This window comes from Acanthaster planci, linkage group LG03 (assembly GCF_054643075.1).
Source record: "Acanthaster planci isolate LZ-2023a linkage group LG03, COTS_SCS, whole genome shotgun sequence".
NCBI lineage: Eukaryota > Metazoa > Echinodermata > Asteroidea > Valvatida > Acanthasteridae > Acanthaster > Acanthaster planci.
This window is the reverse complement of record NC_141779.1, coordinates 24,715,736-24,729,503: the sequence shown is the minus strand read 5'-3', so window position 1 is coordinate 24,729,503 and position 13,768 is coordinate 24,715,736. Positions and strand designations below refer to the sequence as shown.

General features: G+C 40.9%; 1 protein-coding gene across 6 annotated transcripts in view; it reads left to right on the top strand.

The window, feature by feature from the left end:
- Nucleotides 1-13,768, top strand: part of LOC110990838 (uncharacterized) — a 131,468-nt gene that overhangs the window by 76,281 nt on the left and 41,419 nt on the right. For 4 of the 6 annotated variants that reach the window (XM_087134643.1, XM_087134645.1, XM_087134644.1 and 1 more), the window contains 3 exons: nt 3,885-3,948; nt 11,485-11,712; nt 11,937-12,026. In XM_087134643.1, coding sequence (XP_086990769.1) covers nt 3,885-3,948; nt 11,485-11,712; nt 11,937-12,026 — 382 coding nt within the window. Of the gene's footprint in view, nt 1-501; nt 839-3,884; nt 3,949-8,710; nt 9,051-11,484; nt 11,713-11,936; nt 12,027-13,768 lie in introns of those variants that run through there. The other 2 variants (XM_087134648.1, XM_087134646.1) reach the window with 2 other exon arrangements.

The following is a 13,768-nucleotide window of genomic DNA, read 5'->3' as shown; positions in this document are numbered from 1 at the left end:
ACGATTGTACTTCAGCTTGGCTTCACAGTTTATTGCTATAATGGTTTCATGGTAGGCTGGCTTTTTGGTAAACCAAGTCAGCCATCGATAGCATTGACAGACAATGCAAGAATTAGATACCCAGTCAGTTCTCTACTCTGTTATGTAGTCCCACCTTTTCCTTTCCAATTCACCCTCCCTAGACTAATCCTATTTCAGAGGCCAGCCCATCTTCTGCAGGGTTATTCAGGTGTGTCTAACTCAATTACATCGGGACAGCTCCCCTAGGCTTCTTCCATTGTTCCCCAGACCTGCAAACCCTCACGGGTAATAGACTTGCTTCAGTTTCATATAGAATGCCACAGTGGAGCGCTTTATTCTTGCCTAAGTTGTATTTCCTGCTGTAAAGCATAGGTGGTGACTGGCACAAGTCGAAAGCCATATTTGGGTCAATCATTGGAAGGTATTGTTGTGTCTGAGGCATCAGTGTCTTGTATTGTTGATTTGTCCAATCAGCCATGGCTAACACAGTAATGGAAGGGGACAAACCAAGGGACATGCAGTGCTGAAGCTGCAGAGTTCTTACCACTTTGCTGATAAATCTTGTCGGGTGATGATGTGGGAAAACAGTGAGGTGTGGTGACCATCATATTGGCATGTAGCATAGGAAAGCTTTGATGCATCTCTGTAGGGAACTGTATTTTGAAGGCTCCACTAAGCAAACTGGCCAGCAATTCACCATTGTGCCTCAGGATTTATTAGCATTAGAGGAAAACCTCTTGAGGATGAGAGAGTTGGTGTCACATCCAAGGCGCCCAGACTGAGATCCAAGCTTCACCTGAGTGAATTCCTGAGCAATGTGAGTGGTTCCTGTGTGAGTTAAATTATGAATAATCCATTTCATATTCACAGCTGCTGTGTTGTTGCAGATATTCACAGATGCTGGTTGCAAGGAATTGTATGGTCCACGGCTGATGTTTGGAGTGGCTTTGGAACCATGGTCTTACTCTGATATGTGGGTGGTCCGTGAAGAATTGAAGGGTGCTGTTGTATTATGCAGAATGACTGAAAGAGAGTAAAATAGGAGATACAGCGAATGGTCTGGGTCCCGGTGTCTACTGTAATGTGTGCTGTGTCATATTCTGTAGAATGAACCTTTTCTAAAGAGAGGATTTTTGTATTACACGTCCATATGAGGAATTCCTGTTTGGTGAATAGCCCTTAACAAATTTGAAGTGACCATTGCTGAGGCAATAGACAAGTGACCATGGATTAGTCCCAATGGTGGATGGGTGACTACTACAAGCAGGTAAAGGGAGCCACCATAAAAAGGTAGTCACAGGACAGTTGGCTACATAGACAGGTGGTCACATTGGACAGGTGGTCTCAGAATACAGGTTATACAACAAGAAACAGGTGCCTTGCTGCACATGTAAGTGCTTTGGGATGTACATGTACAATGCACATGTCATCAAGATGATCCCAAGCCAGCCAGGCTTGTCAGATTGCCAAAGTTCAGGCTGTAGTAACTTACATACGCGGTATAATGCTGATTGACATCAAACTTGTTAAGGAATGCATGACATTATTACGAAAGCCAGAAATCAGTTTTAGAGGAGCTAGCCTATCCTTACACAAGCTGAGTGCTCAAGGTTTAAATTCGGATTAGCAGTGTAATGAGGACTGTGGAAGTCTGAAAGATTGCCAGCTATGTAATCTGATTCAGCATCTGTATCCTCCAACAATCAAGGACAGGTGTAGTGTCTTGGAAGTCAAATAGATTCAAGCAATCTGTAGCCATTGGAGGAAAGTACAATTCCACAGATTTGTTTCAATTCCTGTGCATAGTAGGTTGCTTCTTAGAAGTTCAGTACCAATAATTGGATGATAAATTAGTGACCAGAGGAAAAAAAAGTGTGCATGAAGCCAACTATAACTGAGATAGTTTGTTCTTGAGTCTCTAGGAAGATTCTAGGAACATATGCAGAACCGACGATTGACTCAGACTACTTATCTAAGGAAACACCATTACTAAACTGGCACTACGCTCATGCATGTATTGATGTGCGTCCACTTCAACAAGTCACAGCCACTAGCGGTTAAAGAGATGTGTGTTTTCATTGAGAGGGGTACAGTGGTGGCCGTGGCCCCCATGACAAAAAGGAACAAACATTTGTTCTTGTTTTTGAAAAATGATTTTTTTTTTACTATACTTAGGGGGACTTTTCTCCCAACTTTATTTTAGGATGTGACCGGAGTATTAAGATGTGTTATTTTTTGCACCAGCTTGAAGGCAGGCATTGTAAGCTGTACCTGAGCAGATGTGCTCATACATCAACTGCCGAGAGTGCCTGTTAATTTCTTTGAAGTGGCTAAACACAGGGAGGAGTTGAGGCACGAACAATCGTTAGATGTGGCCTATTTAATCCTCATCAATAATCTCGGGATCAATAGCTGGCTTTCAGCACTGGATTCGCCAGCCCGGGCAAACTGTTAATTAGCAGTATTGATGGTAATGATTGGACCCTTAGGATCTAAAGAACAATGCCCTGTGTCTGGCAAGGTTGGGGTTACATAGGTGTTGTGTGGAAATGTACATGTAGCCAAGCTGACAGCTGAATATATACTGCATTGGATACACACACAGATGTGCACAGGGTTGGCTGAATGCCTCGGTCTACATGTGCTGTATATGTAGACTGGTACCTACTGTTCAGAGAGGCTGAATAATGAACTAGTGTACCGGTACATGAACATTTTAGTTTGAGAAAGGACGTTTTGAAGTATCTGAGCAGCTTTGTACAGTATCATGCAACTGACAAAAAGGTGGGGTCTGTTACTGACATATACCAGTACATCTATTACATTATGAAATTGTCTAACATGATCTTATCTACGAAAAGAAAATGCCAAATGTACCATCTACAGAAATTCAAATCACAGTCCATGTAGAAATTGTTCCAATGATTATACTTTTAATACCACTTTTTAGGCAGAGTACATGTTTCTTACTAAGGATAAGGTGCTAGGGTTTGAGTAGAGTGACAGTATGGAGCTTGCCCCATGGATATGCATGTACATGTACATGTACCTACATGTACATGTACTGTACGTGACAATCTGTGACTGAGTCTTCACATGGACTGTCTGGCATTGTATCGTCTGTCATCCATGGTCCTTACCTTGTACTGTAACTCAACCTCTTAGGGAGGTTGCCTTGCACTTTTCCTTCATTCCTAGGACTGTAACCACAAACTGCTTTCTAATAACCTATTCTCCTGCCATCAATCACTGACCCTTATTGCATTATTAATTAATCCCTTCACTCTGATCTCACTAGTCTCTTGAGATTACTCGCCCCTGGAAGAAAGGAAAATGACTCTTTTGTGAAGTTCGTCAATGGAAACTAGGGAGTGCAGATTTCCCATTGAAATTGCACATAATGGGTTTACATTTCCCCCTTCAACCTTCCAAGCCGTTGGCTTAGATTTATATGTCTACATACATGTACATGTACACAGTTGGATTGCAGTGTATGTTGAGGCATTGTAAGTTTCCTATCCTGGTTTCAAATTGCCAGACTCTGTGACAAGGGAACTTTCCTTTGCAGGAATTCATGCATGCTGGAGCATGTGAGGAATTGTGGTCAAAGCAGCGAGGGTTGACATTGTGGTGTGCACAGTTACTAAAACAGCTTCGAAACGTAAGGTCGTGTGACTGCATGTATACCTGCAAAGTAGAACTTACTTCCATTTCTGGATTGCTCCATCTTTGTCATTGTTTTGTTCCAGGCTTTGCATCAGTACAGTACTGGTCCATGACAGTTGGCAGAATTCAAGTTATCAATTTTGCTGGCTGACAACATTTTAATTCACTTTCCACATTTTGGTTTTATCAAATTGCAGAGAGAAGTTGACAGTGACTCGTCTTCAACGAGAGCTCACCAAGACCAAATCAGACAACAATCTGGTAGGTACCAGTTGGGGGACTTTACAGTTATTCAGACTCATATCCACCAAACTCTCAACTCGGTTGCTACATGTACATCCACTCTAGGCTTGGGCGGTATTGCCTTTTTCGTTACCGCGGTATCCGTGAAAAAATACCATGGTATTTACTAATACCGCAGTATTCATTGCAGAAGGCAATACGTCATCAAACAGCAGCGGCGATGCATTCAATGGCAAAACACAAGCAAAACTAGGGGCCAGCATAAAGTGTTTTTTCACATCACAAAACCCTTAAACTTAATAAGTATTATAATTTATCTGTCCATTTGATTTCAAATAAATATTATTTAAATGAAAGAATTAAAATTTGTTGCCCCATGATTCCTATCTGTGTGGTCACTCGTACGCTGTGAAAATCTGCACGTGTACTGTGGTCAAGTTGGTACTTGCTGAGACAGAGCGTTATTGTAATGATTACGTGCCGGTCAGCAATGGCTGCTCCTCTTAGCTGCGCCCTAACACTGCGCGTGTGCAATAGTAAGGTGGCTTCCAGAAAACTCTGCTGCACGGCAGTCGACTCTCGTTATTACAAAATCGGTTGTAACAAATTCTGATTATAACAAACACAAATCTGTGGTCCCAGCAAAAATGTGCATGTTTCTTTGGGGAGAAAATCTGTTACAGCGAAATCGCATTGTATGAAATTCCTAGTACAGTGGTACCACAAAAGGTTTTTGTGACTCCGTTGCCTGAATAACCATTGTTAATGACCCATTTATAAAGCGTTTGCGAATCGCAGTGGTGAAAACAAATGGGCGGTGCACCACACTGGTTCCTACCAGGCCGAACCGTTGCCAATGAAGGCATGATGGAAATGTAGCAACCAGTCAGTGTACAGTTTCTGCCAGCTTGAAAAGGTCGTACCTTCCACTAGTCGAATGCAGCTCTATAGATGCAAGTCGAAAAAACACTGCCATCACAAATTTTTCTGCAGGTTCATTCACAAAACTTGATCTCATGTCTATGTTCAAGTTTTCTGTGTTCATGAATTTAATTTGAGATTGTACTGCTTGTACTCAAGCGAGCATGTTTCCACAAAATTTCCGGCCACAACACGAGGCTTATCACCCGCCCCTCCATATGTGTCACGCATGCTTACAACGCGATATACAGACATCGTTTGTCAGTTTCCTATCGTCATGATACGCATAGTGCGTTATTGAAAAATCCATGATATTTTACATTGATTACACAAACGCCAAAACAAAAATTCCCACACCATTTCCGATAAAAATATGCCCCAAAAGGTTCGCTTGACTATTCTCGCATCACAAGAGTCCCACTAATTGCCCAACACTGAATTATTCATGTTGCTGCAAAAAGATTTAGCGTACCCGCCTCTGAGACTGTGTGTTTTCATGACGTACATTTGGCAAGACACAGCTATCCAATCGCAATATTCGTTCATTACATCATGCTTCTTCAGCGACTATCTCGTGCACAGGCGGCTGCGCCGCAGTGGGCGAGTGAAGATAGGGCTGTGATATGTGCCGGTGAGCAATACAACAAACACTGCCTACAAGCTATTCCAAAACTGCAAACTCGACGGCAGCAATAGGAAAACAACACCTTTTGATAGGTGGGTTGATGGCTGCATGCTGAAGTATCACGTTACGTCTTATCTCCTCTCCAAAGACAGTAGAGTCAATACAAACAGATGCTGGGTGACTGAAACCACAAAGTATGCAGTCACTTTTGTGGATATACTTGTCTGCTTTCATCTTAAGAGGTTTGTGGGAACATATCGGTATTGTTAGGTATTTTTTTAAAAATGCGCTATTTGGTAATACCGAAATACCGCCCAAGCCAAATCCACTCCTCATCTTTGCTAGACCTAGCTGGTAGCTGCTTACAGATTTGCAATCCAGTCAGTCACAATCAATCACAAGTCAATTTGCAAGCCAGTTCACAAATCAGGTCTGAACTAAGGATATGAGCAATGACAAAGGAATATCTTTGTCAGAAATTATTGAATCAGTTTAAGAGTAAATGACGTGTGACTGGAATGTGATGACTTTTGACTGATATGATTGTAATTCTGCCTGCTCTGCCAGTTGATCTTTTAGCAACTCGTGAAACTCACTTGCTCCACAGATGAGAGTGTTGAGTCTTCTAAGTTTATTTGGGAAGAAACAAAGGGAAATGTAATCTTTAATTCACCTCCACTTGTAGGTGTCAAACCACAGACGCCCTCTTGAGTAACTGAAAAAGTGCCGTTAATTTTTCAAAGTTGTCTGGTCTTTGTAAAGAGGAAGAACTTAAGGAAGGAAGATGAGGAAATAAGGAGATTTTCCTCCAGCTCGTAGATCACATTAGTCATTGGCATCTCCACCAGTGTCTGGTGGTGACATGTAGTTCATCTCTTAGTTTCAGGAAGCTATCATAGCTCCAGGCATTCACGGTCTGCTTGATATGTTTGTTCTCTGGGGTATTGTTGACAGGGAATACATGTACATGTAGCTTCCCATGTCTTATTTATTGATTAGAGTTTAAGTTCACTGGTGGATTAAATCCATCCATCTTCTCATTTCAAGTACATGTACTCCTGAACAGAACAATGTTCTGATTGGAAAATGGTTATTGATTTACACGCATTTCTTTGTCGAGGACATGCAATACCATAATAATATTATTAAAAACATGATGTTTCGTTAGTGAGTGGCTGTTTACACTTTATGCACAAATGGTTTGCATGCATTGTGGGCTCTTTTCTTCGTAAGGAAGGCACTTTACAACAGGTAGCTACACCTACGATATCGTTTGGGCTTAGGCCAGACAACCTTTACCCTAACAGTCCTCAATTCTCTAACAGGTAGATGACTGAGGACAGTTAAGGTTTCTTAGGTGCGGGGCTCTTGTTTAAATACACATTGGGTGTGTAACTTAAAGACAGACATATTTGAAAATGTGCAAATGTATTTGATCTTTGAGTGGACTTTACATGTACCTTCATGTGATGGCCAAGCCTCTCTATTCGTCACCACGGGATGTATACCAGTACATGCATGGTGACTGGCCAAGCCTCTCTATTCATCACCACGGGATGTATACCAGTACATGCATGGTGACTGGCCAAGCCTCTCTATTCATCACCACGGGATGTATACCAGTACATGCATGGTGACTGGCCAAGCCTCTCTATTCATCACCACGGGATGTATACCGCTACGCGCATGGTGACTGGCCAAGCCTCTCTATTCATCACCACGGGATGTATACCGCTACGCGCATGGTGACTGTCAAGTCCTTTGCGTCTCCCTCTTGTGCCAGTTGCCGCACTCCACTTAGCACCCGCCAATTTAATGCATCAACCATTACTACAGGTATCATACACGTATGTAAGTGTGAACAAGGTCTACCTGGGAGGTCAATGATGTTCAGAGTTTATACTCTATCTTTGGGCTTTTCCTTCAGGCTTTGACCAGTTCTCTGTAGCATCTATTGCCCATGCCTTGAGTGGCCCACCTGTTTCAGTTCATGAGAGCATCAACCTTACTTCTTGATGGAGCAATCACAGCTTTGATATGAGACGATTTGGCCTATTATGACTTGGAGTATAAATTTCTAATCCCATTGAAGGTTACTTCCCCAGCTAATGCCAGTACTCAGTTATACTCTTTGGTGAATAATTCTAAGTAAGTTGACATACAGTGACTTGCCTGAGGCCACAACTCATGTCCAGCAGCTGGATTTGAACCTGTAACCCCCAAGTTGTTTACACTAAACACCCAGTCTTAAACACAGTTGGTATTGTGCTTTGTCTCAGCTCATTGTAGAAGACATGAACTTAGATCCTTGCATCAAGCTTTGAAAATGCCCTGTGTCCTTGAAACATTTTACCTACATGTATTGCTTCTCAGCAGTCCTAGTAGAGTTTAATACTTCCTACTGAGAAGGATGAGTAGGGCAACCAACCGATCTTGAGTCAGTGCATTCCAGCTGTCTCTCTCCTCCCATTTGGAGCTCTGACAAAACTATTTTTAGTGTATTTTGTCTGTGTATAGAGATGACCCCAAAACCTCTGTAGTAGCGTCTGTGACCCCAGGGGAGGAGGGCATGGCAGGGGAACTATCAAATTAGTCGATAAATAGGCTGAACACAACCCCTTCAGTTTAGTCTAATTCAGACAGGAAATGGCAGTGACCTGTTCATTTCTTAGGGATGTTAATGCTTCTGGTTGGAAGTTCCTTCTGTGCTGATGGTTGAGAGCAGACCTTGACTTCTGTCTTAGGAGAGGGGTTTTTGTTTATAAGCAACCTGGATCAGAGGGATACAGAAATTTTCACTTTAAAATGCACTGCAAAAATGTATCAATGATTTTGTCATTCTGTGGTAGTCAAAGTCTTGCATCAAAGTCAGTGATATTATTGAATGTGCATATTTGTGTGGAAAGAATTGTGTAGTTTTGATAAAACTGTATTCTTTTGGTTATATAACATATTTTTGTGTAACAATTCATATTTTGTTTTGGTCATACTTTGTAAATGAGGTGCTGACTTCTCCAACAAAATCTTGATTGTCCCAATTCTTATTTCAAGTTCATACCATTAAAATTAATCATTATTTATTTACAAAATTAAATTAATCTCTAGTGCATTGACATTTACTCGAGTATGATCCATCCTTCTCTTTCCAAGCCAGGGCTTAAGACAGAGTCGATTCACCAGAAGGAAAACAAACCCATAGTGCACGGTTGTAGCAACTGTGCGGTGAGACAGAGGGATTATGCAGGAAGTGGCAGTGACTGGACCCTATACTCTCACACACTGGCCTCCCCTGTTACGATGATTGACTCTTATCCTGTAATAGACCCTGTCCATGACCGAGCCGAGCTTGTGGATCTGACCGACTCTGGGCCTGGCTTACTGCTAACCCAATCCTGCTTGGTTTAGTCAGTACCTAAGGATGGCAGGGGGTTAACAGGACGTAGATTCGTAAGTCTGGTGTCAGTGGGAGGGGGAGTGGGCTTTGGACCCTTTAATTCTTGAGGAACCATGAGCTTTATGTTGTAGATTTGTGGATTTCACAAAAACTGCAAAGATGGATATTACGTACGCAGAGGTAAGCAGCTGGTTTGTTTAATTTTTAAATGGCGATTATCAGGGGTATTTCTCACAGATAATTAAATATTTAAGAGTTAGTATTTAGTCTTGAGCAGAAGAATAGCTTTTGACAAATATCTATATGATCAGGATAAAACTATTTTTTGACAGTAGCATGTCTTTTATGCGAAATGAAATGGATTTTTATGAAAAAGTCAAGGTGAACAAATCAACAAAGTGAGTCTACAATCTTGCAGATTATTCTAATGTAGCAAGTTTGATATTCCAGGTGTGACTATTTGTGAAATATCAGTATGATCTTATTAATCTTTAGTTTTTGATCACGGTCAAGATTTGTTTGTCAGGCTTTTGTTCACAAAGATGACATTCAACATGTAGAACAGAATTGAAAAGTACATGTAGTTGCTTTTTAGCTTTCTAAACTACTTTATGCTGGATGACATGCTGGGATTCTTGATGTCTAAACATGGAGGGCCTTTTAACAGCTTGCCTCTCAATGTCTGTACTTGCAATGTCCACGCTCTTGAGTGATTACCCACTGAGTTTGAACACACACAGAGGCTCCAAATAACCTGTGGAGGTTGAGAGTGTGTTACCCTGGGCCACAAGCAGGTGCAATATTCGTTCTGCAACATACATCTTTTCTCAGAGTTTTGAAAAAGCAACGATGCAGTTAGAAGTGCTGCACAAATCTTGATGACGTGACCACCAAGAGTTAGCATTTGTTAATCCAACTTGGGTTTGTGTCTCTTAATGTTTGAAGAAAGTCAGTAGTGTCAGCACAAAACGTTACTTCATCTGCTGCAATTATAATGTGAATTTATGTCATCAGGAGGTGGCTGAACACAAGAACAGTATGATTTATGTTCAAAACTTTTAACTATACTGTAATGAGCAATTCATTGAAGAGATTTGCCAAAATTGTACCCCAATGAATTTACTTGAGAATGGAGCATGTTTTGCAGATGTGGCTAAGTTGTTTCCCATTCGGAGAAAAACCTTCATTGTTGATGTGAAAGATTTTTACCTATCAATATGCAAGAACAAAAGCAAAATAGCAGTAATAACTCCTAAATCTGAGTATTCATTTCATGAGTGGCTCAAATGTTGCAAAGGTTAAGGTGGTCTACCTTTACAAAATGGACAGACACCTCAAAATTTAATAAAATTGACTTGTCCCTCCATTAGTTAAAGTGTGGATGAGATCGGACTTGACAGTTTCACTTTCACTGGAGGGCAAAGGATGAAATAATTGAAAATAACCTTGCGGAAGTGTCCAGTCTGGTTAAAGGCTTACATAAATCTCCCTTGAGCCATGGACAGGCTTTTAAAATTTTCATCACCAGAAAGTAAAATGGCCATGCAAAATTTATCACATTTGAAGGTGTCTGTCCACTTTGGCCTTGCAAAGCGAGGGGGGCCATTCGTCCTCTACAAAGAGATCGAGAATACTAATTTGAAATCTTTCTCAAGCAGAGGGGAAGGACTTGTAAATATTCAATTATTAGTCATTGAGCTTGTAACCTTGTAAGGTCTCACCTGTAATTTTTATGAGAGATATGCGGTCCATCGGCAAATCCAATCTTGTGACAGCATCTGTCTTGTTGCTTGATGGCACATCCAAAGCAGATGGTCTTGCCACCAGTGAATTATGTTTTTACACTTGATTCCTGGCATACTTTTGCTGATGCTGTAATCCTTAGAGCTTCAGCTGTGCTGCAATATTTGACAACTGGAAACAGGAAGTGCAGTAATAGCGCAATATTTGTTTGGCTGGGGAGGAAATTAAGATGCTTGGTTGCCCTCCAGTTGAAGGATGTGTTCAAGTAGATCCACACACCACCAAGTCAAGCTTTAAAGAATGTGGCAAATGAAAAACTAAAATGTTGCTTGCAATTGAAGGATATTTCATATGGGTAGCCTCAATTTTTTTTTAGAAAAAGTGACAGATTTATTGATATCAGAACTCCAGAAATGTCAACTGGTTGATAACCTTCAGAAACTCTTACCACTCATCTTGGCTGACTTAATAGCTGTGTGAAGACTGAAAAGGCCTATGAGGATTTGACAATTGAAGAAATTTAGGGGATAGTGGAGGTAAATTGATTTACATGCAGAAGGTACATGAAACTGGTTGAATACAAGGAAGTTGTTGCAGCAAATTGCAGCGGAGGGAAGAGAGTGTCATGTCCCAGCCCTCTTTGAGTCATATTTGCTTTGTTAATTCCAACTGGAAATTAGAAACAGATGACTATCACACATGTCCTCCATATTGTTCTTATTTCAAGGTTTCGCTCCAATGCAAAATTCCATCATATTCCTGTGTGGTCTTGACCACATTGTTACCTGAAGAGATTCAAATGAAGATCAGACACCCATGTGATAAAATAATTAGCATAATATTTGTTGGATTTGTTTTTTTCTGCCTCCAGCAACGGGACGCCATCATGCGAGACTTGGCTGAGGAGCGACAATCACGACTAGATGCTGAGAAACGACTGAAGGATGCTCTTCTTGAAGGAGAGACCTACAAGACACGACTGGAGGCTCTCCAGCAAGACCTGACTAAGATGCAAGGCATGCTGAACAGTGTCATGGAGTACAAGACCAAGATGGAGCAGATGAAGGAAGAACACAGCGCGACGGTACAGACTCTGGAGGTTGGTGTTAGGCTAGTGGAGGTGGTGCCTATTCTAATCACTGTGAATGGAGTCAAAATCTCTCCTCAAGTTCTAGTCATAGATACCAAGTTTTGATGTAATTCACATAAACCATTGAATTACTTTGATGGTGATTTTGGTCACGTCCATAGCCTAATGTGCCTGAGAAACAGAGATGTCATGGTGAAGATGTGCTCTTAAACGCAGATTGATTTTTGTTTCAGAATGATCTGAAGAAGTGCCAGACTCACATCAGCAACTTGGAGCAAGAGAACAGCAATCTACTTAGTGAATGTCATGCACTGGAGACCAAGGTATGCTGGGATAGATTTTATCAAGTACATGTGGATCCATAACTTGGCATTCCTTGTTTAATTCAAAGTCCTTTTTATTTCAGTGCCAACTTTAAGATGTACAGTATTATTACAAAAGGGTTTGATATGTTTTCATGTATTTTCATTGTAATGGTTCATTTTCCCTCAGCTAAATCTTTTACTTATTACTCCAACTGACATTTGCCTCATAAATACAAGCTTATTATTTGTGTATTCTTGTTCACTTTCATCTCTTGCTGGTTTCTGTGACATGGGTACCAGTAGTATCCTTAATAAACTGTTAACCATCCCTTGTTTGAATCCATGTACAGTGGAACCTGCTGGAATCTTTAAGTTGTCCACTGGCTTGTCATTATTCATAAATTCATAAGTGTTTTGGAGGCAAGCATCAACAGTTGACATTGCCAGGGGCAAGAGTGACATTGACAGATGACTTTAAGGATGGCAGGTGACACCATCCTTTCATAAGCACCTGTATTTTTCAGACCTACTTGTACTCTACACTGGTCAACAAACAACACAAAATGAATGTTCACTTATGCTTTAAAATACAGTTCTTTGTATTTTTGATCTGTGGTAGAAACTATAGAATTGTTGCTGATGTAGCACAAGATCTGCCCTATTCATCTGTAAATTGTGTAGTGTCAGAGATAATAAGAGGCTTACACCTGTTAGTCTTACTGAAGTTCTTTTAGTAAGCAAAGCCTTCTAGCTTAACTTTACAAATTCCCAAACAAGTATCTATGAAAGGAGAGTACATGTATGTTTTGGTTAATTGGCCTGATGATGTGACAAGAAACAGACAGTTATAGTTCCTCCATGACTAGGCATGACATTGTCAGTGTGTCAATGTTTCATTACTTCCTGTCACGGGTGAACTGGTTGCCACAGTTCTAAATCCAGTTCGGTTTCATCCAGCATTTGCAATTTGTGCATCGATGAAAGATCCACTGTAGGCATGAAGGGGAAGATGGCCAGATCCACTGTAGGCATGAAGGGGAAGATGGCTAGGTTTCAGAGTAGGTGAGATTTCATTTTAAGGTGTGGATTTGACCTTCCGTTATGTCAGGTAGATTTAACTGAAGAGTACCATGAAGAATTATTTGAGGTTGCTTTCTGGTTACTGTCAAAGAATATATTGGTGTGATGCTACTTTGTCAGGGTATGGTACTAACTGGTTTCCCTCTTTGAGTTGTCATTGGGATTAATGTCAGTCTGTATTGAAGGAATTAAAGGTGTACATTACTTGCAACTGGTACCCATCGCTGGTTCGGTCTTGTGCCTTTTTATGGAATCATAGTATCTGGTATCTATCACTGATTTGGTCTTTTGGCATTGACTGACTATGCTCAGTAAGTCATGTGACCTAGAGTGGGTATCAAACATCAATTAACACGGGTGTCCTCCCACAGCAAAGTGTGTCATACATGTAAGTGTTATTTACCAAAAGTGTTATTTACCTTTTATTTTGGTAAACAACACTTAAAATGCACTTCGTTATGGGAGTACGCCATGTTTGTTGTTTGAAACCCACTATAGGTCACATGCCTTGGCGGGCACAATCGGTCTATTATCAGGGAATGGGATCAAGTGGTTCCCTTGACTGATTTGGGCTTATACCAGTTTGAAAATACTCTCAGTTGTTACCAGTATTTGGAAGTAAAAGCAATAACCTCCTAAATCCAGGACAAAACGAGTACACTTGTTGAAAGAATTGGGCC